Genomic DNA, 23763 nt, shown 5'->3' with positions numbered 1-23763 from the left:
TATATGTATATTCAACATTATTAGCCTAAGTCTAGGGACAAAACGTATTAACATATTTTAAAGAACTAAGCACTATTTAAACAAGTCTTTAAGCTATGCCTCCTTTTGATTTCGTTGAGAATTCAGAATAGTTTGTGATTTTTTGGCAAGTTCTGACGCAGCCCATGGAGATTTCTCTCCATTTCTCGATCACTGAGGGGACTCTTGAACAGCGTCGTGTCGAAGACGCCCTTAGTGGTTCGCTTGGATGTGGGTGGACCCCTTCCATCTGCGGGCTGCAGTGCCAGCGGTGACACTGGGCCGTGGTTTCTAACGTAACTCGGTCTCGTAGGTCTTCCGCCACGTCCTCCGATCGTGGGTGAAAACGGTTGCCTGGTCGGTGGTGCAATGGTTCCATCGTAATAGCTTTGCGAGTGGGATTGATCGATTCGAACGCTGGTGGTGGTTGGATCGGGTGAATTGGGATTCGCGGGTTGCTGGTTTTTGCGATACCGAGAAGAGCCGCGACTTCTACTGCGATCAGTAGTGGGAGTTGCCGGAGTACTTGTAACAATGGTGGGTATGAATGCCGTACGGGTCGTACCACTCCTGCCCCTCATTGGAGTCCAAGGTGCCGGAGTAGTCGACGTCGTGGTTGTGGGCGTGACAAAGTTGAAGAAGCTCTGCTTCCTCTCCACATAGTGAGAGCTATTCGCATCCGTATCAGCATTTTCGTTGGACTCCCCCAAGTGGCTATCCGCGTCATAGGCCTGCTGGAGCTCAGGAACATCAAGGGTATGCTTGGCGGGTACAACTCCAGCAGTGGGCTTTCGCTTCCTCTTTCGCCGCTTGGAACTACCAGCCGCATGGGCATCTGAAGTTATCTCATTCAGATCGGGAGAGGATGCCAAGATGGGTGGATATGACTCCTGTTCATCGCGATTGGAGGCCTCGAAGGGAACGGGATCGTAGATGGGCACTTCGTAGCTGGATTTGGGGAAGTCGAAACTAGGAAACTTGTGGTGTGTATTCAAGGGCAATTCCTGCGACGGTGGTGCGTAGTCGTCCTGCGGATAAGTGTTGATGGAATGGGAGTCGGAGGACACATAGTTTGAAGGTGGATGCTGAGGTGGCTGATCGTATGTGGATGAAGGAGGATGCTGGTAGGAGTTTGGGTGCTCCTGGGGTGGTTGATCATAACTGGAGGAAGGATGTTGGGGAGGTTGATCATAAGTGGAGGGTGGATGTTGAGGAGGTTGATCGTAACTGGAGGAGGGAGGTTGATTATAACTGGATGAGGGATGTTGAGCAGGCGGATCATAACTGGATGATGGATGTTGAGGAGGCTGGCTATAGCTGGGAGGCGGATGCTGTGGAGGCTGGTCGTAGCTTGAAGAAGGATGTTGGGGTGGTGCATAACTATTAGTTGGAGGATGCTGGGGAGGCTTCACATAGTTATTGGACGGTGGCTCCGCAAACCCATCATGAGATGACGGAGGATGGGGTGGTACATAGCTCTGCTGGTGATTGGACTGATAGGAAGTGCTGATCTCAAATGCGGGCGGAGAATAGGCAATCTCAAAGTTGGGATTATTGATGGAACCATGTTTAGGCGGATGCTTGGGTGGTTCCGCAAAGTTCTGATGGTAGCCCACATTGGGAATCTTCTGCTCATATATGGAATACGAGTCAGGAGCTGGAAAATCCTTGTGCGGATAGCTGGGCACTGGAGCCGGTGCATCTGGTACTCCATAGCGGGTAGCCGGCGGATGAGCCGGAGCATCGGGTACTCCATAGCGGGTAGCCGGCGGATGAGCCGGATCTGGAGGAGGCTCATAGTGCGAAGCAAAAGTGTGATCAGGCTGGAAGCTCTGCTGTGCGGGAGGCAAGCCGTACTTCTGGTGAGGAACATGCTCATGAGTGGTGACCAAGCCAAAGTCCAGGCTTGGGAATTTGTGTGCTCCATAGAGATCCGGTTCCGTATCGTGATTGTAGAAGTCCAGATCCATGGACTGCGCTTCGTAGCTGGAAGTGGGTATCTTAAAGTCCGCACCATCGAACTTCAGGTGCTGAAAGTCATCGAGGGAGAAGCTGGGCTCCTCGACATGCGCTGGGAATGAGGGTTTCGCATAGCGGATGTGCGGCGGTGGTGGTCCGTACTTTATCTTGGGATGTCCCTTAGTCCGCCGGCGCAGCTTGGAGCGCTTGATCACGGCGAAGGGTGGCTGGCGGCGGTATCGGATCAGTTTCTCCGCCGTGGGCACCAGCTCTGCTTTTGGCTCAGTCTTAGGTGGCAACACCTCAACACTTGTGGCATTGGGTTCGCTGAGGGCGAGGGGCAGACAGAGGGCCAACTAGGGGGAAAGGGGATATATAAAAGGTAAAGGGTGAGTGGGTTAATCTTCCGCAAAAAAAGGTCATCAGACAAATCAACTTTCTCCCTCCAAACTTAAATGCTGTCATCTCTGTGTGGTTTTGTCTTATGTGGCCAACCTTTGACTTTCCATCCAAGACTCACTAGCTCTCGGCGCTGGCTTCCGCCTCAGTGCCTCTCTGGCTCCCAGTTTCCCTAGCTTTTTACACGTAACACAGTTGCCATCACCTTCACCAATAGCAGCCAAGTCACGAGTCTTGCTTGCCAGGCTCCTCGTAATTGTTGCATCGATGCGGGGACCTTGCCGGCTGGCTGCTCTCACGCAATCCAAACACGATTGAGGAGTGCAGGGATTGGCTGGGGGAGGACATGGAACTGGTCACCCGAAGGAGACAAGCTCTGAACCTGATCATCGCTAGGTTCAGGTGAGCGAGTCCGTGCCCAGTTTTCTGGCTTTTGTTTTTGGACTTGACTTTTTGGCACTGGGTGTATCAAAGCTTGAAAGTGGCTGTAATTAGTTTCCTAATAACATAAACTGGACATAAATCAGACTCAGCTATTATTATCCTTTTAATAATCTCAAGTATTTGAAAGCCTGTCGTTTGAGGTGTGTCAACTTTAAAACTGGTTGTAAACATTTACTACGAACTTGATTAGTTGTTGATCTACAATCTAATTTTTGAACACAAGGATAACAGTTCCCAATCGGCTATGCAAACACTAAACTTTGTAAAACTTTTAGGTTCCTGCTTAGTTGCATTTATGAGATCCTTGATTTGAAAGTCCAGTTTTTCTCTAGCTAATATCGCAGACAGCACACATGAGATGGCAGCATAATTAATTCACATATTATTTAATCGCTTACAAAACAGGCCGAAAGCCAAAACAAATTGCACATTTTGAGCGGCAGACAAAGCGCGATGCTAAACTCTACGCAGTGGTGGCGTTTGGAAAAACAAATTCCAAAATCGACGCGAGCATCAACACACAACTTTCGACTCCCGACTCCGACTCCGAATCCGAAATCGAATCCAACCAAAACCAAGTTGGCGCTGGAGTTTTGAAGATCGAGACTAAGATTTTCCGCGCGGCTCCCGGTCGGTCACGACTCGTCGGACTTTCTTTCGGCAACTGAGCTGAGCGCCAAGAAAGTGGTCTGGTTTTGTGGCTCGAAGAGGCGCAGCTGGAACCAGTCGAATGACAAAGCGGCGTCGCTGCCGATGCACCCACCTGGCGGAGATTTTACCAGAAATATTTTGCCCTGCTCTTTTATTTTCATTTTATTTTATTTCATTTTATTTGTATTTGTATTTAATTCGTGTGTGCCCAGTGCCTTGGAACGCTCGCTGGAGGCACTCGAGGTGTTGGTACTGTTGCTGGTGGATTATGCAAAGAATCCCCACCGTGCTGCCTCCACCAGCGCCATGCGGATGCCTCCTGGCTACGCCTGGTATCTGGAAGAGATCGGCGTTAAATAAACGCCAAATAAACAGCCATCGAGGAGCGCGTCTAACTGGTTTGCACAACTGCAATCGAGTGCTTCCTGTGCCCGCGGCTATCTGCACATTGAACTTGAACCTGACCGGACGTGACTTGTGGACTTGGACATGCCGACTGATCTCCACCAGAGCGACTGGGCAGCAGTTGGATCTGGAATACGCACGAAGAGTGCCCCTGAATCGAATGAAAGCGAAAACAAATGCAAGCTGCCATAATCGTCAATCTTGATCATCAACTTACACTCTGAAGACTGAAAGAAAATTTCACAATTGCAATGGATTTCATCTATCAATTAATCAAATTATTAGCTTTAACTATTATTCTCAATTAGATTCTGGTTGATGGCACAATTAAGTTTTAAGTTGGTTAAGGCTTAAGATATAGAGATTTTATAGGTGGTTTTCCTCTCAGTGTACCAATCTCGATTTTCTCACACTTTCAGGTGAAGCCTCTGTACGATCGCTACCAGCGCGACATCGAGTTGCATCTGTGGGAGCCCATCAACCGATTCTGGGCGGAGTGCTACGAGGCCTGCAAGGCGGCCTCCAAGCAGAGGGCCACAAACCAGGCGGAGAACAGGCGCCTGTTCCAGCAGAAGATCTACATGCCGTGGAAGGTGCGTCAGGTGGAGGAGATGCAGCGACTGCAGGCGGCTGCACTGCAGCACAAGACCATCGACAGCCACATACGGAAGCGGTGGAAGACCGCCAAGCGTTTCTTGTACGGCCCACGCGGACCATGGTACACTGGGTGAGTACTTCTCTGATAAACTTATTGCTACATAGAAAAAAAATGTATTTATTTTCATAAGTCACTTCTAAGATTATAAAGATTTCAAGAATTAAGACAGAAACTTTTAAAGTAGGTGCCACTTCTTATAGGATTGCGAAAGTAAAGTTTCTAAAGATGCTATATCAATTCAGACTCTTCTGTGATACCAGTTTCTCTTGTTTGGAAATATGTTTTAATTATCGCATTCAACAGCAGAGATTTCTCTCTCTGTAAACGTCACTGAGCCCGCCCCGATCCCATTATGAAATGACGCGAAATTCAGCATTTTAATTGCCCGCCTCGCATTTGAGGCGACAATTGTAATCGAGCGTGCCAGCGTGCACGGTTACAATAAATACTCGCATTACATGTGTGCGTGATCACTTAATCACCTGGAGGCACACACTCGTGGTCCCAAAGACCACTCGAACCACTCGAAAACTCAAACATGGCCAGAAGCCGCCGCGCTCTGTGTTAATTTCACTTCCAAATGCAAACAAATCCCTCTCAATCATTAAAGTCTGCAGCGGCGTCATCATGATCATCAACACACTCCGCTGGTGGTAACCACAATACGTTTAGTAGTGCCACTGCCACAATGGGTGAAATCCGTCAAAAACAATGCCACAAATCGGCGATAATCCGCTGGGTATTTATGGTCGCATCTTTGGCTGAAACTCTTATTAAAATCTATTCACTAATCTGGGATTAGTGGCCAGATGTTGAGATTATCATATTGGCTAGGCCTAGACTGGTTGTATTAGTAAAAATGGTATTATGATGCAGATATGTATAAGTATTTTATAGTTTTATCCAAAATCAATCTGCTCAGGTGTCACTTTGGGTTTATTTTGTTTACATGTTTATTTTAAGTTTCTTAACTATAATTATCGGTAGAACTGGTTTAAGAATGCCTTAAATGAAAATGTAAGCTTAACTCAGATGTGTCTATTGTGCAAATGTGAATTAAATATGAAAACAATTGTGCACAGTCGCATTTCCGCAATACTTTCTAACATTTTCCCTATATTTTGGTATTTTGGTAGCCCCCGAGCATTTTGGGCCCATTGTGGCACCGACTGTTTGGAGCTGCAGCTCGCCCATTGTCTAACGCTTTCGCCCATGTCTTTCGGCTCGGCCCCTCCACTTTCCCGCCCATGCCGTGTCGCGATTAACATTTCAATTTAATTTTATTAAATCATCAAAAGCGTTTAATGTCGATTGCAACAAAGGCCCGTCGCATTATGCAAGTGCAAATGTAACGAAAACTCATTATGCGATCCATACGTTTTTACATAAATAACATAACAAATATGCGCATAATTGAAGGCGCCCATGCAGATGTGCAGACGAGGTGGGGTCCACTCCACTGCACTCCACTCCACACCATTCCCATGGAGGTCAGTTCTCGGACGGATCGAATTATCCGCATCCAAAGGCAACAATCGAGGAGGGGTGATTTCCAGTTCTAGTTCTCCATTGTGCCCGGTGGCCAGTTGCCAATTACTCGATCGGATCGATTGGCAATCGGATGGCGGCGCAGTGTGGTGCTCCAACTGAGCCCATAAATTGCATTTAGACCACTTTGCATTGACTCGTAATTCGAGAATTACGCAGTTTTCTTAGGTGCGTGGCCCGAACCTTGAGCGATTTGCCTGCGCTCCATTGGAGGCCAAGTGCCGTGGCACCACCAACTGCACTGCATCGGTAGCCCGGTGGGTGACCCACGCAGGTGGGGCTTGTTCTGTTCTAAGGTCGAACCACTCACGGACAACGAACGACACACCACTGCATTACATGTCCCAAAATTAACATGGAATTCATGTGTTGCCAGAGTCAAAGTCTAGACCGCCACTGAATAATGGCACTTTGGTTCTAATAACAGCGATTATCGTTCCATTTGAAACTAAATGCAATCTTGGTAACGAAAATCGTATTTAATGGCTGCTGTATTCTGACTTTTTATTAAGCGTAAACATTTCACAAGCTAGTTTTGGCCTATTAGCTAAATAATATTGTTAAAAAATAACTCTTTAGTTCACAATGAATTTATTATTCATATACATATATTCAAAAGTATTTTCCACTAAATATTTAAGTTATTTTCAATTTATGTAGCTGCAAATTGATTTAATCCTACTGATCCTCAATGGTATTTATACATTTCGATATAACTGAATTCCTTTGAGACCAAGAGTGCATTTTCTTGTACCTTCCTCCCAGTTGTTCACCTCGTAGAAGAAAACTGCATTGACTTTCCATTTGCATAGCGTCGGTTCGTTTATTGCAATCTCGTTTCTCATTCTGCGAGTTCTACTCGAGTGCACAGGCTCGGGTTAAATAAGAATTGAAACGGGGATTGTGAGTTGGGGGATTATAGAGTTTTTATCGCGGTCAAACAGCCTTAAGATTAAGAAGACAAGAAACATAAATGAAAGGCCTCGAGAATGTGTGAGTGTAGATGAGGGGACATTGGATCCGCAAGATCCCCAGAACTGGGCCATCGGTATCCGCTGTCCGTGAATTCGTATGTACATATTTCGATAAATCGCTTTCATTTCCACTAATACTACAACTACTATCGACTATGATCAGCCCATGAGCGCCCACTAACTGGAGGCCATGTGGCAGGAGAAGTTGGTCGCGATGTGTCCATTATACGGTTGCGGCAAGAGGTCGGCAATATTCGAGGGGATTACATCCATCCATCTGACTTAGTGGTAGCCCAGGGGCGAGAGGGCGGGCAGAGCGGGCAGGGCCAGCTTGGGCAGAGCGGGTCCGTAGGCGGGAGCCAAAGCCGGTCCGTATCCGTGGGCCAGTGCCGGGTAGGCGGGCGCCAGAGCCGGACCATAGGCGGGCAGCTTGGCCACCAGAGGAGCGGCATGGAGCAGCGGAGCCGGGGCCAAAACCTTGGCCACCGGAGCCACAGCCTTCACCACTGCTCCCTCGCGGCGCACCACTGCGTTGAATCCGTGCACGGGATCGGCGGTGTACTCCACAATGCGGCGGGTTCCATCGGCCTCAATCAGGGAGTAAGCGCCCTGCACCACATCTCCGCTGCGGGTCTCCTGCTGGCTCTTCACGTCGCCAGTGGAGCCATCCTGGTGGGTAAAAATAAGATGCATTAGCAAAGGATAGTGATAGGTCCTTTCAAAGCTGTTAATTTGGTTTAATTTATGTTTGTAAAAGAATCCTTACATTGCAAGTTTATTGCGGTACTAAGAATATTTTATGAAAAATCGGAATTATCCTAGAAGGCATTTCCACATGCCACTTTAGTGTTGCAAACACACAACTTGCTCCACCAATGTGCTGCAATTTAATAGATCTAAAGTTCCATAAACACCTCATAAAAATGTCTCGCAAAATCAGAATTTGCATACCAGTTGCTCAATAAAGCAATAAAATTCTGATGCAGTTTTCTGAATTGGCATTGCTTTTTATGAGGTGACTAATGGGCTATGCAGTGCTGCTTATGTTGCTGACTCACATGAACATCGTAGCTGAAGGTGTACTGGGGATTGGGATCGTAGGGCTCCGGACCCGCCACCTTGGCCACCAGAGGAGCAGCCACCTTGGCCAGCGCCGGGTACGATGGATAGGCGGGCAGTGCCAGTCCGGGACCAGGAACCACCACGGCGGTGGACACCGCCACCAGGGCGCTCAGGACGAGGATCAGTTTCTGTGCCATTCTGGACGGTGTGCTTGGAGTGCTTTGCGATGGAGTCGTGGAGAACTGGAGGACTACTGCTGCTCGACTGACAAATGAACTCGATCTGTGGTTCTGTGGCCGCACGACAATTGCTTTTTATAGGCCTCCCATAGACGCGAGCCCAAAAAATCTGCCACAGCCTCCGCCTGCCGCCTGCTGCCTGCCACCAGATATTTATGCAAAAAGCGCAGCAAGACACACAAAATAATAAACAACTAAAAAGTGCGCATGCGTGTGGAGTCTGTAATGGCCTGTGCCTATGCGAAATACTCGCATCGATCGCGACAAATATAAAATAATTCATTTTTCGTTCCACTGCCCATGGCAATCAGAAGGGGCTGGTTCGGAGGAGGTGGAGCAGCCCGCCGAGCTGGAGGAGCTGCAGGAGGAGGGTGCTCTGCGGTTCACGCATGTCTGGGAGTCTGGGAGGACTGTGCCGGACCAAAGCAAACTGGTCCCACGCCGGCTGAATCGCCGTCGTTGTTGTCGTGACAAAAAAGTTCAATTCGAAAGCGAATTATTTGGGCCTAAGCCGGGTGGCCGGACGGATCAGGTGTGTGGTGGCCGCATGAGCACCAGTGCCTCCCATGTCTCCATGCACCCATGGCTCCATGTCCCCGTGTCCCATGTCTCGACTTTATGGCCACCAGATTGGGGCGAAGCTGCACACGCACCCAGCAGTCGATTGTTGAAAGGTGTGTTTGGGGCACAGCCTTCGAAACTGGCTGGCTGCTCTAAGCCGCGCCCACCCAAAAAATCTACGCCAGACGCATTCGCTACACTGAGAAAAAGCGAAAGAGTTCTAATGCATATTTGAAAATGCATTCCGAAAATGATGATAAAGCGAAGGGATTTTACAATTTCTAAACAATGTAGGAGGTAGCATTGTATGTACTATAATAAGAAAGTATGAAGTATAGTTTCTTAAAACAAAATGCAATTAATTAGTTTAGCAAACTGTTCAAATACAGTACTTAGTTTCAAAAGATTTCAAGAAATGTATGTACAGGTAAAACACAGAGAATCTTAGATAAACTTATGTATGTTATTACAAAAACTACTTCAAGGACAAGTATATTCTATTCGGTCTTTTAGTTTATCGAATGTTGTGAACTATTTTTCTAGGTGTACAGATTTGGTTCTGTTTCGCCGCTCTGTTGCCATTGGGACAATTTTGGCCATTATCACTAATTTTCAACGCGTACCGCCGCTTGTTAGGCGTTGCTGTCGCTGCTGCAGTTGCTGCTGCGTTTGCTGCTGCAGTTGCAGTTGCAGTTACTGCTGCAGTTGCGGTCGGCGCCGGCAGCAACATCTATGGACATGCTCGGGTTGGGGTTTGCGTAATCCAAAAATTGCATCTCGTGCCGATTTTTTACTTTCAATTAAGCTATTTAATAATTTGAGTGCGTGTTGGGCCAGCGAGTGAATGTATTCATTTGGAGTGGAAGAGTTCTTTGGGCGTGGGACAGCTGCAGTCGAGATAACCATCTAAGATTGCTGTCTTATGTAAGTGGAAAATGGCCTGCGACTTGGGTCAGCTTTCTTCGGGAAATGGGGCTTTTCCTGGTTACATTTTGTTACATTTAAAATTACAAAACCATTTTTACATGGCATGGAGTCACGAATACTCGTATGTTCACCAAGTAATTAGTTCCATTAAGCACATAACAATTTCCATTTCTTGACACCCACCATTATGATGTAATTTAAAAGTTAACACACTGCACACAGTTTCAAGTTCAAAATGACAATATTTGCATCTTAATGACACGCAAATTTTGATCTTGAAAATATGTCCACTCAATATCTTGTTATTTTGCACTACTTTAAGTGCGTTTTTAATTTAGTTCATTATCATTAACTAAGCAAGTATACATATTGGGCCTTGAGCTTGTCTGATCAACTGACTAATTAATAAAGCGTAAATGTAAACTCGTTTCTGAATTTAGTAGAGTCTACTACTGAAAGTGCACTTTTGATTAATTTTAGCTTGAGAAGCAGATACTTACGGATTTTGCTTGAATATGAATCAAAGACCACGTGTACATCTTTGGCTTATTGAATTTATTATTTAATGATAACTGACTTTACAACGGACTAAGGAGCAGACAATAAGTTATGTAAAAGCTAGGTTACAAGCAGTGCTGGAAGCTCTAGAAGATTGAGCAGTTAGCCCAAGAGTGGAGCAGCCACCGGAGCCACCAAAGGGCGAGCAGCCACCGGAACTGGTCCTCGCTGCACCACCGCATTGAAACCGTTGATGGGATCGGCGGTGTAGAAGACGGTGCGCAGTGACCCATCGGCATCCACCACCGAGTAGGAGCCCTTAACCACATCGCCATCCCGCACCTCCTGCTGGCTCTTGCTGTCACCGGTGAGCGCATCCTGGACATTGTAGGCGAAGGCGTACTGCGGATGCGGATCCACCTCCGTGTTCAGGGGCACGCCCACTGGAACAGCGGCTGGCAGCAGGGCGCACTCGATTGCGGCGATCAGAGCGCAGCAGATAAGGGTGATCTAGGGGTAAAGTGAGGTGCATTGATTGGTTTCTGCTGGAGATGCACACTTGTAAGGATCCTTGGAGCCAAGTAATGGTCTCCTACCAGGACTGCCCCAACTCACCTTGATCAGGGCCATGACTAGACGTGCTTGGTGGATAGCGTGCAGTTTTACAATGGTGCTTTGTGCTTGACAATGCTGTCGGAACTGTCTTGGGCTGCCATTGGATCGGGGTTATAAAGGGCCTCCACATTTCCGCAATACCATGCGCCGTGTGGCAACCGCTGCCAAAAACGATTCCATTCGCTGGCGTAATGGCCCATTTTTGTGCCTGGTCCACCTGCAAAAGGTTTCCCCCGTGGACGTGCCAGCCAATAGCCCAACTTGCACAATTCTCCCCTCCACCAAAGCGCCTACAATATGAATTGTGATAACCGTCAATATAGTTGGCACTACGTGATTGGAATCTTAAGTCGGGAGCTTTAACTCGAAGCTCGGAACCTACCCCAATGTTTATCAAAGTTTTACAGAGGACTGTAGTTCATTCCCATCGAAATCTCAGAACAACATGCAATCTTTTTTTGTACCGAAACTTTTATTCAGTAAATGCAGTTACTAATTCACTAAGTGGCCGATAGCCGTTCCCCAGATCCCCAGAACGGTATCCCTAAACGTAGTCTATGTGGGCGATCCATCGATCCATCGATCGGAGATTGGGAATGTGGGGGTCAACAGCGGGGTGGCAACAGCACGCACGTCCTTTGTGTTTCGGGTTTTGACTGACAGAAATGTGGGTAAATGCATTAGAACTATTTAACAACGGTCCTACAACTAGGCCATGGAGTTTGTCATCGCTGGGTCCGCCGACTCATCGCCTAGTGGTATCCACCCAGACTCAGGCCGGGCGCCGAGGCGTAGCCAATCTTGGTGATGGCGGGAACGGCGGCGACGGCCAGGGCTGGCTTGGCAATGGCCACCGCGGCCACGCCCTTCTTCTCCACGACGGCATTGAATCCGTTGACCTTGTCGGCGGTGTAGGTGACCTTGCGGATGGTGCCATCGGGCTCGGCCAGGGAGTAGCTGCCGTGGACGACTCCGTTGACCAGGGTCTCCTCCTGCTGCTTGGAGTCGCCGGTGTGGTGATCGGTTACTCCGTACGAGAAGCTGTACTGCGGATTGGGATCGTAGGGCTCGGCCACAGCCACCTTGGCCACGGCGACGGGAGCAGCCAGGACCTTTGGAGCATATGAGATGGCAGGAGCGGCATACGAGATGGCAGGAGCAGCCAGTAGCTTGGGAGCAGCATAGGAAATGGCAGGAGCAGCTAGCAGCTTGGGAGCCGCATAGGTGAGTCCCGGAGCCGACAGTCCATAGGGATCGATGGGAATGGCCACCACAGCGGACAGGATCAGTGCCAAAACGAACAGAGTCTGGCGAGGAATTCCATGATCAGTAGAGTCAAACTAAAAGCTGCAATCCTTGGGCCAACTCACCTGGGCAATCATGGCGAAGGATGTGAGAATGAGGGAGCTCTGGTTTGGATGTGTCTGCACTGCGAGAACTCAGCTCAAATGTGAGATGCATTTTCCGCCTGGTCTTCAGTTTTATATTCGAAACTGGCGGCAGTTGTCAGCGGACAAAAAAAACAAACTGGACAATCTAATGGGCAGAGTGACAATTGCGTCTCATTTGGTGGCTGCCCGATCTCGATCTCGATCTTGCACCCCAGACCTCATAGCTGATGGCGGATTTCGTGTTTCTGGTGCGGATTTCATCATTGGTGCTGGCTTTTCTCAATGGAATAGCTGCTGCTGCTATTGCTGTTGCCGAGGCACACCACTCACCTAAGTCCATTTGAGTCCGTTCAAGAGCGCTGTTCCAAGATACCCAGTTACCAAGCTACCAAGCTACCACCAACACCAGACTCGTTTTCCGCTGACTCGCCGGCCGATCTGGTTTCATTTTTTCGCCGTTTTTCGGCACATTCTCAGGTTCTCCAGCCGAAATTTGTCTGATGTAATAAGTGCCTCATATTGTGGCAGTTTCAGTTGCAGTTGCAGTTGCAGTTGCCACAAGAACAGTTGGAGTGTTTACTGGTGATTTTTGGTACCCTTTCAAGAAAAGCCCTTGATAGCATATGGTTAATATAACTAATATCATTTCTTATTTATACGTTTGTTTTTAACATAATTCATTCTTGAATTTAAAAATATTTCTTTAAGTAGTTGGCTTAATGTTTAACTAAGTATTATATTGTATCTTATTTAATAATATTTACATTACAATTGGATGAACCGCATGCCACCATAATTGAATAAGTAAATGAAATGCCTACTGTTTAGTTATTCCGATTATTACTCATACGCCATGTTTACGTGACTAACGGATAATCTTCATAGTAGCAGCCATGTCCAAAGTGCCCACTTGCAGGGTATCAAAACAAGATCAATCGTTTGCTGCCACTCGTTTAATTAGAAAACGAAAATGGCAAGTTTCGACGACTTGGTGGAGGGAATGGGCGGAGCACAGGCGCAATTACGCACTCGCACACGCACAGGCACAGGCATCAACCCCTCGCCGATCCGACTTCCACCTGACCAGCGGGACCAGCGCCCACATTGCTGAGCCGGTCACTTAGCCACCGTAATTGCCTCGAACGGGCCAAAAGGCATTTAGCCGGCATTTGGAAGCTCTAACCGCGGCGACCTTGCTCACAATTGGCAGCTAAGTGGCTGTGGCTGTGGCTAGTATTTCATCCACTTTTAATTAATTCGCATCTCAGAGCAGAGTCAAGCGATTGGGCAAGGAACTGCATAAATGGCAGTGGAGCATTCCATTCGCTTTGGCCAAATTGAACGAATGTACATACATATATCCATGCTGGTTTCCGGTGGCGACAATCTACGCCGACAACCGTTACTCAGTTCCCCCAATCCGACGAGTAATACCCGCCACCCGCCATCTGGTGCCAACTTTTGGGGCTCTCTCTCCGTTTCTCCGGGCCTCTCGGCGACTCTCCGAGGTGAATCCGCAGCCAACAAGTCGCAAGGTCGTTGGTTGCATTTTGGAAAAGAGTCACGAACTCGAAACCAGCCACCAGTTACAGCACGGAATCGATGGGGAATCTTTAATCAACCAATGAGTTAGGCAAATTCCAAAAAGACTGGAGATTCTTGTTAAATATTTGTTGGGAAAACAACATAAAATTAAGATAGATTTATCCTTATCACAAAGATTGTGTATAAATGATTAAAGAGAAACCATAAAAATCTACAGGAACTAAACTTAAACCGCATGCATCGTCATTTATTGCAATATCGTAGCCATCTATTTAATATACCAATTTTTGAACTTTTCTTAAGACTTCTCTCAATAGCAATATATGGGTATTGGGCGGCTAATCGATATTGCTGGCCCACATTGACCCAGTTTCACCTCGTCAAGTGAAACCGAACCCCTTGTGAAAACCTTATTATGTACAAGTTGTAGCTCATTAGCATAAGTAATTGATACCCGATAAAGTGTATAAGAAACTTTCCAATTTATTGGACACAACCAACCCAAGTGATACATCAAATTCAGGATCATTACCATCTTGAGAGACTTTTTTCCTTCAAAGATATATTAATTATGTGTTTGAGTTTGAACCCTTGTCAACCCGACTTCATTATGGTATTTCAATTATAAGTTTCGCGCCTTTGGTGTAAAGGAAAATTAAAAGCACTGCCATTGGATGGAACCTGCATGGCAATTACCGAAAACTACTGCTCCGAAATATAATCAAATCGCATTCACTTTCGATCCGAACAAGGCAAAAACAGTGGCAAATAAAAATGAAAACTTGGTGTAGCCGCCGCAAGACGACAGAAAATTGGAGTACGTGCTGCGAATTTGGATCAAAGCCCGAGACGCAGACGCGTCCAAATGCTGGGTAGGAAGAGGCCCCAAAAAGCGATGGTGTTGATGATGCGGGGGGCATGGAGCTTGGACAATGGGCTACCATACGCAATTGGTACGCAGTTCCCTCCACGGAGCACCGCATGCAAATTTTGCGAACGCATCTGGGTATAAAAGTCGTGGTTTTTTTGTCCAAGGTATGTCAGTTCATTTTCGATAACCGACGGTGACAATCGCACTAAATCCCACCCAAGCCTTACAATGAATCCTCTGGCGGTAAGTGATGGTGATAGCTTCGGTGAAGCCGTAGGATCAGGAGACTAACCTGGACTCCATGGATCTTCCTCACAGGTTGTTGCAGTCCTCTCCTCGATGGCCCTCTCGGCTCAGGCTGGTCTGGTTGGCGCTCCTCTGGCCGCCGCTCCTCTGGGCGCTCCTCTGGGTGCTCCTCTGGCCTACTCCGCCCCTCTGGGAGCTTCTCCCTACTTCGCACCGGCTGCGTACTCCGCCCCCCTGGGCTACGCTGCTCCTTTGGGATACAACGCCCCTCTGGTGGCTGGACCTGCTCCTCTGGTAGCCAAGACCTACGCTGCCGCTCCCTTCGCCGCTCCGTTCGCCGCTCCCATCGCTGCTCCAGTTGCCCCAGTTGCTGCTCGCCTGGCTGCCCCAGTCGCTGCTCCCTTCGCTGCCCCAATTGCTCCAGTTGCCGCTCCCCTGGCCGCTCCAGTTGCTCCAGTTGCCGCTCCCCTGGCCGCTCCAGTTGCTCCAGTTGCTGCTCCCCTGGCTGCTCCCATCGCCACTGAGATCGTGGATGCCCACCCCCAGTACAAGTTCGCCTACGATGTCCAGGATACGCTGACTGGTGACTCCAAGACTCAGGAGGAGACCCGTGATGGTGATGTCGTGCGCGGATCCTACTCTCTGATCGAGCCCGATGGTTCCCGTCGCATTGTCAGCTACTACGCCGACTCCATCAACGGATTCAACGCTGTGGTCCAGAAGGATGTGCCCGTTGCTGTGGCCCCAGTGGCTCCAGTTCTGGCCAAGACCGTGGCTGCTCCAGTCGTGGCTGCTGCCCCCGCTCCAGTCTTCGCCAAGACCCTGGCCGCTCCCATCGTCGCCTAAGGAAAAGGAGGAGGAGTCGTAATGGAAGGATTGACCGCAATTCGACAAAGGACTTTCATCTGTACATATTCGATTAATCATTGTCGAGCTATTAAATAACTTTCATCGCAAAAACACAAAATTAAAGAAATTCTGAAAACAAAAGATTGTATTTTCTTTTTCAAACAAGGCGTTTTCAGCATAACCAAATAAGGCTTTCAAAGTTATATCCTATAAGGGTTTTGTAGAATTATTTAAGTATTTTAGAACTCATATTTATAGGTATCTTAATACTTTATAGTTTAAGAATTATACCTAAAATTGTGTTTTCTTTTTAGGGAAGTGGATGAGGAGTTCTGGAAGCTATCGCCACATGAGAACGTGGCGCGGATGCGTCTGAAACTGGAGCCGCAATTATATCCAAACAAACACGAAAATGCCGCCAATCTGCGCGACAATGCGACCAGTGCCTACGACACCAAGTAAGGCCAACCAGTCCCAAGTTGTGTCCTTCTTAATCTTATTTTGAATATTCCTAATCTCAGGGAAATCTCGGAATTTGACTCCACCATCAAGAATGCCGTGGTGCGCGATTTCCTGGCTGACGACGAAAGTTCCCAACTGGAGGAGGAACTGCGTCAACTGATCGACACGCAAGCGCAACAGGATGTGGCACTGGAGAAGCTAGTCATGTCCCAGGACTGTGAGCTGATCACCCTGATGACCAAGGTGAAGGGACGCATAGAGGTTAACCAGAGCGTGTTCACGTTTGTGGACTTGAGTCCGCCAACGGAGGATGGTTCCAAGTACGACTTCAGGTTCTCCACCAACAAGATACGTGAGGTGCATCTGCGAAAGTACAATCTGCGCAGGAGTGCTCTGGAGATCTTCCTGGTGGATCAGACCAGCTACTTCCTTAACTTTACAACAAAGGTGAGTTTTTTTTTTTTGAAAAAATCGTAAAGATTACAAGTTTGGTTTGTTTCTTTTAAGACTCGAAATAAAGTTTTTACGAAAATCGTGGGTCTACCGCTTCCAAACATACTCTACGGCTCGGGAAGATCGCCGGCTGAGCTGCTGAGAGCCTCCGGACTCACCCAGAGATGGATCAACCGTGAGATTTCCAACTTTGAATACTTGATGTACCTAAACACTATCGCGGGTAAGCAAATAACACCTCCTTATTATTATTACTTTAAATTTATCAATTTCACACTACCAGGTCGATCCTACAATGATCTTAGCCAATACCCCGTCTTCCCCTGGATCCTCGCTGATTACACCAGTGACGTGCTGGATCTAACCGATCCCAAATCATTCCGTGACTTATCCAAACCCATTGGATGCGTAAGTATTACTGACCTTAAAATGAGGTGATAAGTTACACTAAGTTAACTCATTTTGATCACAGATAAACCCGAAAAACGAGGCTGAGGTGCGCGGTAAATATGATTCATTCGAGGATCCCTCCGGTGCCATTCCCAAGTTCCACTATGGAACACACTACTCCAACTCCGCCGGCGTACTCCACTACTTGCTCCGCGTGGAACCGTTTACCTCGCTGCACATTGAACTGCAGAGCGGTCGTTTCGATGTGGCCGATCGGCAATTCCACTCGATACCTCAGACGTGGAAGTTGCTGATGGACAATCCGAATGACGTGAAGGAGCTGATCCCCGAGTTCTTTTACTTCCCTGAGTTCCTCAAGAACATGAATAAGTAATGCATATGGGTATACTTTTAGTTCAGTAGGCCTAATTGTAATCTATGTGCAGATTTGACTTGGGCCACTTACAAATAACCAAAGAAAAGGTGGACGATGTCATATTGCCAGCTTGGGCCACCACACCGGAGGAGTTCATAGCTATACACCGACGGGCTTTGGAATCGGAGTATGTTAGCCAGCATCTGCACCACTGGATTGACCTGATCTTTGGGTACAAGCAGAAGGGGCCCAAGGCAGCGGAGGCTCTTAACGTTTTCTACTATTGCTCCTATGAAGGCGCTGTGGATTTGGACAAGATCACCAACCCTGTAGAACGGGAGGCAGTTGAAGGTGGACTACATTAAGACTTTTATTGTATTTTTATTCACTTCTATTCATTTTCCTAGGAATGATTAACAACTTTGGCCAAGTGCCTTCTCAGCTGCTGCGGGAGCCACATCCACGACGCCTTACCCAGGATGAGACAGCTCTCAAGCTCGTACGTGCTGAGCTCCGAAGGCCGGATCTCACACAGTTTCTGGACAAGGTGGTGCAGTACTACTGCGAGCTGTCCACGCCCAAGGATCCCATTGTGTACCTGAGTCCGCCGCGCAGTCCTCCGAGATCCTTCCTGCAGCTGAGTCCCGATGTTCTAGTCAGCATTTCCAAGTCTACCATACTGGGCTGCAATTCGTGGCTATCGTTTGATAAGGACCAGGGATTCCTGCTGGAAATCGATGCCACAACGGCTAATCTAAAGTAGGCGATGTTTAAATATTTTGCAATTCGGTCATATAATGTACATATATTTGCAGGAACCGCAAGCGCATCTTTGGACCCTTCCACTCGTCACAACAACCCCATTCACAGCTCTTTGCGGTGAGCACGGATGGCAAGCTGCTCTATGCCGGTGGTATCTGGGATAACTCCTTAAGGGTGTACAATCTGAACAAGGGCAAGGCGGTGGCTTCGGTGACCCGCCACCTGGACATCATCACCTGCATAGCACTGGACAATTGTGGCTCGTACTTGGTTACCGGCTCCCGTGATTGCACCTGTATTGTGTGGAGCATCCAAACAAATCAGCAGGGTGGCGGATCCACCAACAACATTCCAGTTCATGCGCTGACGGGTCAGTCGCACCTTCAGGCCATCACCCAGCTGAATACCCAGAATAGCTATTCACCCAAGCCCTTGACGGTGCTCTATGGGCACGACGATGCCATTTCCAGTGTAGCCATCTACACGGAACTGGATCTGGTGGTCTCTGGATCCCTGGTAAGAACTAATGGCTCACTCAAGGAATCCTCGTTAAACTACTTTTTTTGCTTTTCAGGATGGAACAGTTAACGTGTATACACTTCAGGAAGGTCAATTTGTTAGAACGCTTAAGCCCATTGGATGCACAGAGTCCTGTGTTCAAATCTCTTTTGTGACCCTTTCCTATCATGGTAAGTTCTTAATTTTTGTTGGGTATATAATTGGTAGTCCTAATCCTACAGTTTGAGAGTTATTGTGCGGTGGATTTGGCCTAAAAGTATGCACCACAATTTTGGTATTGTAGTTCTATTTATTTATTCGGAAATATACGGCAGCAATTGGGCGTTTACAAAAAGTTACTTTAAAAATTCATGCGGTCTTCAACTTTATCAATTTAATTGATACTCGAGATACTACCAGTCTTTGCCTAAGCCCAAAGTTTAATTCCCTCCTATATGTATTTATATAAAACTACCGCCAATGTTGGTTTTGGAATTCCTGAATGTATACATCAGAGCTATTTCTGCGAAATAATTTAATCATAACTATTCGATCCATCTGGACAAAACTCAATTGACTCAGTAAAGAATTACTGATAAGAAAATTGACATGGGCTAACTTTTAATTGATCAACTCAGTGAAACGAAGCTTGGTCGGTTGACTCATAAGACGGCTGGTTATCTTTGCCCACACTCGACCACCTGAAACCCATAATCTCAGCCAATCAGCCCTCTTTCCTGTCCTCTCGTGGTGCCCCTAATCTTCCGATGAGGCGGTGGATACCTCACGTGCTACTGCGTAGCATTCCCATTATGTTTGAAGAGGGCAATCAAACAATTTAATCAGCCCTCCTATCGACAATTGCCACATAAGTGCGGCAACGAGAATCACGTGATTGTGTGGCCAATGGCCATGTGCCTCGCCTCGCAGCTCCCTCCTCCGCCGACAGGCTGTATCATAATGATGTTGGAAATCGTCCGACTTTGCCCCATGCACTGCTCGCCATATCTTATCGCGCGTTGCAGTTAAAGGCGATGGGGCTTAATCCAAATAAAAGCGTGTCTAACCCAGCGAGATCGTAAAGTATACGAACCCCAGCAAGGTTAAGACTTTGTCGGTTCGTTGGCAAGCTGAAAATGTATGCCTCGGAATTCCCCAATGTTCCTCATAGCAACACAGTCAAGGTGTTATTACCATATAATAAAAATCAGGGTTTTTTGATTTTGCACAAAAAACTATCACCGATGGTACGTGCCCGATAAGGAAATATCATAATTGCGCACTTGTACCGACCTAAATCAATTTACTTTCGATTATATTACGACAATGATTCATTGGGCGTAATTAACATACTTATGATTATTGCTCTATATAATGGCGATGATTTTGGGAAAACGATTTCACAAATCACATTTCGTCTAGCACGAGTTTGTACAGCGTCATTTGTCAATCAAAAGGCTAAATGTTTCCGTTGTAGGAAAGATTTTAAATTTTAGTACTTAAATTCCTATATGTTACTTCCATCCTCTTTGGGTTAATATAATATGGGATTACCCTAAAACGCGTGTTTAAAAACGAGCAAAACACGTTTTTAAATCTCAAAGTGAGCGTGTAATGCCATTACTCGCAATTCAACGTTCTGAAAATGAATATAATATGATTGTGCTGCCTGCACTTAACTTTCATTTTTGTTTGTTATACAATATTGGTCTTGTGATAATGCGAATCAATACTCGAAACTCGAAAGCCTCGAATTCCGTTTGCTTTGCATTCTGGGTACGAAATACGTCAAACCGAAGGCGCCAGCTTGCATATCGAGTTCTTTAAATATGCAGCCATATAGATTCGCTAAGCCACTCGATTTTCGGGCAATCAGCGTGGACTCTTGGAAATTGATATACCACTGCCATACCCCCTTCCCTTTCCCACCCCTCCCTTCCCTTCTCTTTCCTTGCCGCCAGTAAGCCGAGTATATAGCCGGCAATAATGCATATAATGTGGCCACTTGCAGCCGTCCGCTTATCGTGTGAGTTAATACACACTTCTGATTATAAATTCGCAACATCCGGCTGTGATTGGTTCAGAAATATGGAAATCGAATCGAATCGAGTCGAATCGAAAAACGTCAGTCTCAGTTCATTTTCCAGGGCAATGATGGGCACTTAATTGCGTTCTTGTCGGGCCCCAATCAATTACATAGCCGCTAACGAAGACCCGATCCCATCCATTAATTGACTATCAGTCCGCAACGAAACCCACCCATACACCCATACAATCGTACGCATCCATATGCCCGATCCGTACGACACTCGGTTCTCTGGCATTAACCCAACGTCGTTAATGGAATCAAATCGGAGGGGCGAACGAGCCCCGCGAACGAATCGCGCGTCACACAGTCACACGACCAACCAACCAGTCCAACCCCCCCCCCCCCCCACCCCATGTGCTCCTCCAAGCACCCCCCCCCCCCCCCCGGGCCCCCCCTGTGCGCCCGCGGTTCATTCATTTTTAAATTTCTAAGACGCAGCAGAAAATTTATGAAATAGTTGTAGTAAATTTTCGACGAAAGGCCCCAATAAAGATCAAGATATACGTATATACTTATATGAACAGATATCAATGTGAGAGTTTGGGATTTTTTCTGAATGAACTGCAAGATTGGCCTAAACCAACCGTGCACGGTTTATACTAGTTATTTCTGTGCGCGTGGCCGGGTCACTTTAGGAAGTTCATTCAGATCCAATCTAGGGTATTTAGTGCCTCTTCCTTCTGAACGAGTTTCGCTGGGTGGCATTGGCACACAGATACAGATACAGATAGAGATACAGAGATAGAGATACAAGAGCCGCCACATAAGACGGATACTTGTGGAGATAAGAGCAACTACGCATTGCTCGGTCTTGGATGTAGTATGTCGCCATGTGATAATGTCTTTATGCGATGTCAGGTTATCAGCAGACCAGAGTGGGCCGGACCTCGTCTAATAGCATAATGGCATTTCCACTGCGTAGATTGACGCCACTACGCCCTGCCCCACATTCTGGCATCGCCGAGCTGATATGATCAAAGAATGCTGCAGATGATTGAACCGCGATTCTGATTTCTGTTCTATGTTCTATGTTCTCTATGCACAGGTCACATTGCCTTCAGTGCACTGGATGACACCTCGCACTCGGTGCACGTGTACAGCATCAATGGCTGCAGTCTGGGCTCCAAGTATGTTTCCGGCAGGGTGACGGGATTGGCCAGTGCCTCCGACTACCTGGTGGTGGCCGATGATGCCGGCGACATCACCATGAGCCGACTACACGGGTAAGAATGGCGCATTGCTTGATAGTGTGGCTATTTGCCCACTTTGACCGTACTAATGCAAGTGTTTTAACTTACTTTCCAGCTTGAAGCCCGTCTTCGACATTCCGCTGCACGTGCCCATCCAGACGGTGGTGGTCACTCCGGGCAACACCCACATTCTGGCGCCGCTGCGAGATGGACGCCTGGCGGTGATCGCCGTGCAACTGCCCTCCGGCGGCAACAAGAAGCATTCCGTGCTAAATGTTTAGGTTCAGCAGTAGCTGGAACATTAACATTGCTGACTTACTGAATTCCCGAATTTTTACCCGCTGCGTAGCATAAGTTGTAGTCGTTCTAGTTTCCCTCGTTCTGCTTTTAGCACACCCCAGTTTTATTTATTGTGTCTTGTGGCATTTGTCATGATTTATTTTCTGTCTGTCTCCCCTGCTACGTGACGTGCCAAAAGCAAAGCCTTTGACCAACTCATAATTCCCCGAAAGTTGACAATTGTATCTAGAGGTATTCAAGTCGATCGATTGCATTCGCGGAATTTATATGCCAACTAAGAATTACATACCCCATCAAATGTGCGCGTACACCTGTCTGGCCTGGCGATCCTCCATCCTGGGCGGCATAAAATGATGGATGGCACACTCCTCTTCTTCGCCTGATGAAAATCTCATTAAATAAATAAATCATTCGTGGCGGTGCGCAGAGATAGCTCGGCAAATGGGACGCAGGAGGTGATTGGAGACGGAAAACTGGTTGTCGACGCACTTGGCAACCACCACTACTTCTCTCTGACTCACGAGCGACTTTCAAATTGGCCGAAAAAAAAGAAAAAGAATGGATACCGAAAAAAACAGCGCCCGGCAACAGCGGCAAGGCGCTTAAAAAACAGCAATCGCTCGCTGAGATCGACGGCATCCAGCTGCTCGGTTGATCAAGAGAAACACTTTCGTTGCGCCCCTTTTCGCCTGCAGATACAACCAAAAATAGAGCCCAGACATCTTTGTCCCATTAAGTACGCACACTCGGATCGCATGGTATTCCTACCCAATCATTGACAGAGTATTTCCAATTGAAGTATTATCGCCGCACGACCACAGTCCGTCCACACAGATCCATGATCTGTGATCCGAGATCCGAGATCCACACGTCAGACAATACCCAGTGGCAGAGCAAGCGATTCTATCTATTTGCATACCACCCAGCACCATTCCGATCCCCAAACCTCTGCCTTTGATCTAAAGCGATTGTGAAAAAAAACCCCCGCAGACTCTGAAATCTGAATTTCCAAAGACATGCGACAATATCAAAGGTGACTTGAGAACATACATATATATTTTACGAAACGTAATCGCATATATTTAGCATAGAACTTTCGCACAATCGGGACGTGAGATTAGCCCCCGCTTTGGAGCCCCGGGCAGCTGCAACCACTGAATCAATACCTTTCAATATCTACTCCAGCAATATATATAGTATATATCATCTGTGTACGTAAAGGTCCTCCGGATCGAGTTCGTTATTTGTTGTTAGGATCGTAGCGCATTATATGGTAAAACTGTTTTCCCCCGTTCAATGTATGTACGTAACTGTACGAGTTTATGTAGATAATAATGTGACTATTCGTAGTTCTGTAGATCTGTCAATAAAGTGATGAAAAGC

At 47.3% G+C, this 23763-nt stretch overlaps 6 protein-coding genes across 10 annotated transcripts in view; 2 read left to right on the top strand and 4 right to left on the bottom strand.

The window, feature by feature from the left end:
* Positions 1-23761, top strand: part of LOC122618055 (neurobeachin-like protein 1) — a 30716-nt gene extending 6955 nt beyond the window's left edge. For 3 of the 5 annotated variants that reach the window (XM_043794188.1, XM_043794187.1, XM_043794186.1), the window contains 12 exons: positions 4296-4603; positions 16175-16318; positions 16382-16769; positions 16830-16998; positions 17059-17183; positions 17248-17555; positions 17612-17892; positions 17949-18300; positions 18357-18819; positions 18878-18992; positions 21936-22113; positions 22196-23761. In XM_043794188.1, coding sequence (XP_043650123.1) covers positions 4296-4603; positions 16175-16318; positions 16382-16769; positions 16830-16998; positions 17059-17183; positions 17248-17555; positions 17612-17892; positions 17949-18300; positions 18357-18819; positions 18878-18992; positions 21936-22113; positions 22196-22361 — 2997 coding nt within the window. In that variant the 3' untranslated portion in view covers positions 22362-23761. The remainder of the gene's footprint in view (positions 1-4295; positions 4604-16174; positions 16319-16381; positions 16770-16829; positions 16999-17058; positions 17184-17247; positions 17556-17611; positions 17893-17948; positions 18301-18356; positions 18820-18877; positions 18993-21935; positions 22114-22195) is intronic. The other 2 variants (XR_006325994.1, XR_006325993.1) reach the window with 2 other exon arrangements.
* LOC122618056 (extensin) lies at positions 123-3251 on the bottom strand. The gene is made up of 2 exons (XM_043794190.1): positions 3219-3251; positions 123-2333 (listed from the first exon to the last, which is right to left on the bottom strand). Exons 1-2 carry the CDS (start codon positions 3249-3251, stop codon positions 123-125), a joined length of 2244 nt encoding a protein of 747 aa, XP_043650125.1.
* Positions 7339-8315, bottom strand: LOC122618058 (larval cuticle protein A2B). Its single transcript, XM_043794192.1, has 2 exons — positions 8115-8315; positions 7339-7725 (listed from the first exon to the last, which is right to left on the bottom strand). Exons 1-2 carry the CDS (start codon positions 8313-8315, stop codon positions 7339-7341), a joined length of 588 nt encoding a protein of 195 aa, XP_043650127.1.
* Positions 10506-10973, bottom strand: LOC122618059 (cuticle protein 21). Its single transcript, XM_043794193.1, has 2 exons — positions 10959-10973; positions 10506-10853 (listed from the first exon to the last, which is right to left on the bottom strand). The coding sequence occupies exons 1-2, from the start codon at positions 10971-10973 to the stop codon at positions 10506-10508; spliced, it is 363 nt and encodes a 120-aa protein (XP_043650128.1).
* Positions 11711-12376, bottom strand: LOC122618060 (larval cuticle protein A2B). Its single transcript, XM_043794194.1, has 2 exons — positions 12329-12376; positions 11711-12265 (listed from the first exon to the last, which is right to left on the bottom strand). Exons 1-2 carry the CDS (start codon positions 12338-12340, stop codon positions 11711-11713), a joined length of 567 nt encoding a protein of 188 aa, XP_043650129.1. The 5' UTR covers positions 12341-12376.
* Positions 14517-15857, top strand: LOC122618057 (cuticle protein 21). The gene is made up of 2 exons (XM_043794191.1): positions 14517-15008; positions 15084-15857. Exons 1-2 carry the CDS (start codon positions 14994-14996, stop codon positions 15855-15857), a joined length of 789 nt encoding a protein of 262 aa, XP_043650126.1. The 5' UTR covers positions 14517-14993.
* Positions 23762-23763: the final 2 nt, after the last annotated feature.

This window comes from Drosophila teissieri, chromosome 3L (assembly GCF_016746235.2).
Source record: "Drosophila teissieri strain GT53w chromosome 3L, Prin_Dtei_1.1, whole genome shotgun sequence".
Classification (NCBI taxonomy): domain Eukaryota; kingdom Metazoa; phylum Arthropoda; class Insecta; order Diptera; family Drosophilidae; genus Drosophila; species Drosophila teissieri.
The sequence above is the reverse complement of the archived record's forward strand: the minus strand, read 5'-3'. Positions and strand labels throughout refer to the sequence as shown.

What these genes read in the sequence shown, in the direction of transcription:
- LOC122618056 (XM_043794190.1), bottom strand. Translation starts at nt 3,251, where the DNA reads ATGTGCAATTTGTTTTGGCTTTCGGCCTGTTTT. An exon ending in TTTGGCTTTCGGCCTGTTTT is followed by an intron (nt 2,334 to 3,218) that starts GTAAGCGATTAA and finishes CTTTCCCCCTAG; the next exon opens with TTGGCCCTCTGTCTGCCCCT.
- LOC122618058 (XM_043794192.1), bottom strand. Translation starts at nt 8,315, where the DNA reads ATGGCACAGAAACTGATCCTCGTCCTGAGCGCCCTGGTGGCGGTGTCC. An exon ending in CCTTCAGCTACGATGTTCAT is followed by an intron (nt 7,726 to 8,114) that starts GTGAGTCAGCAA and finishes TTTACCCACCAG; the next exon opens with GATGGCTCCACTGGCGACGT.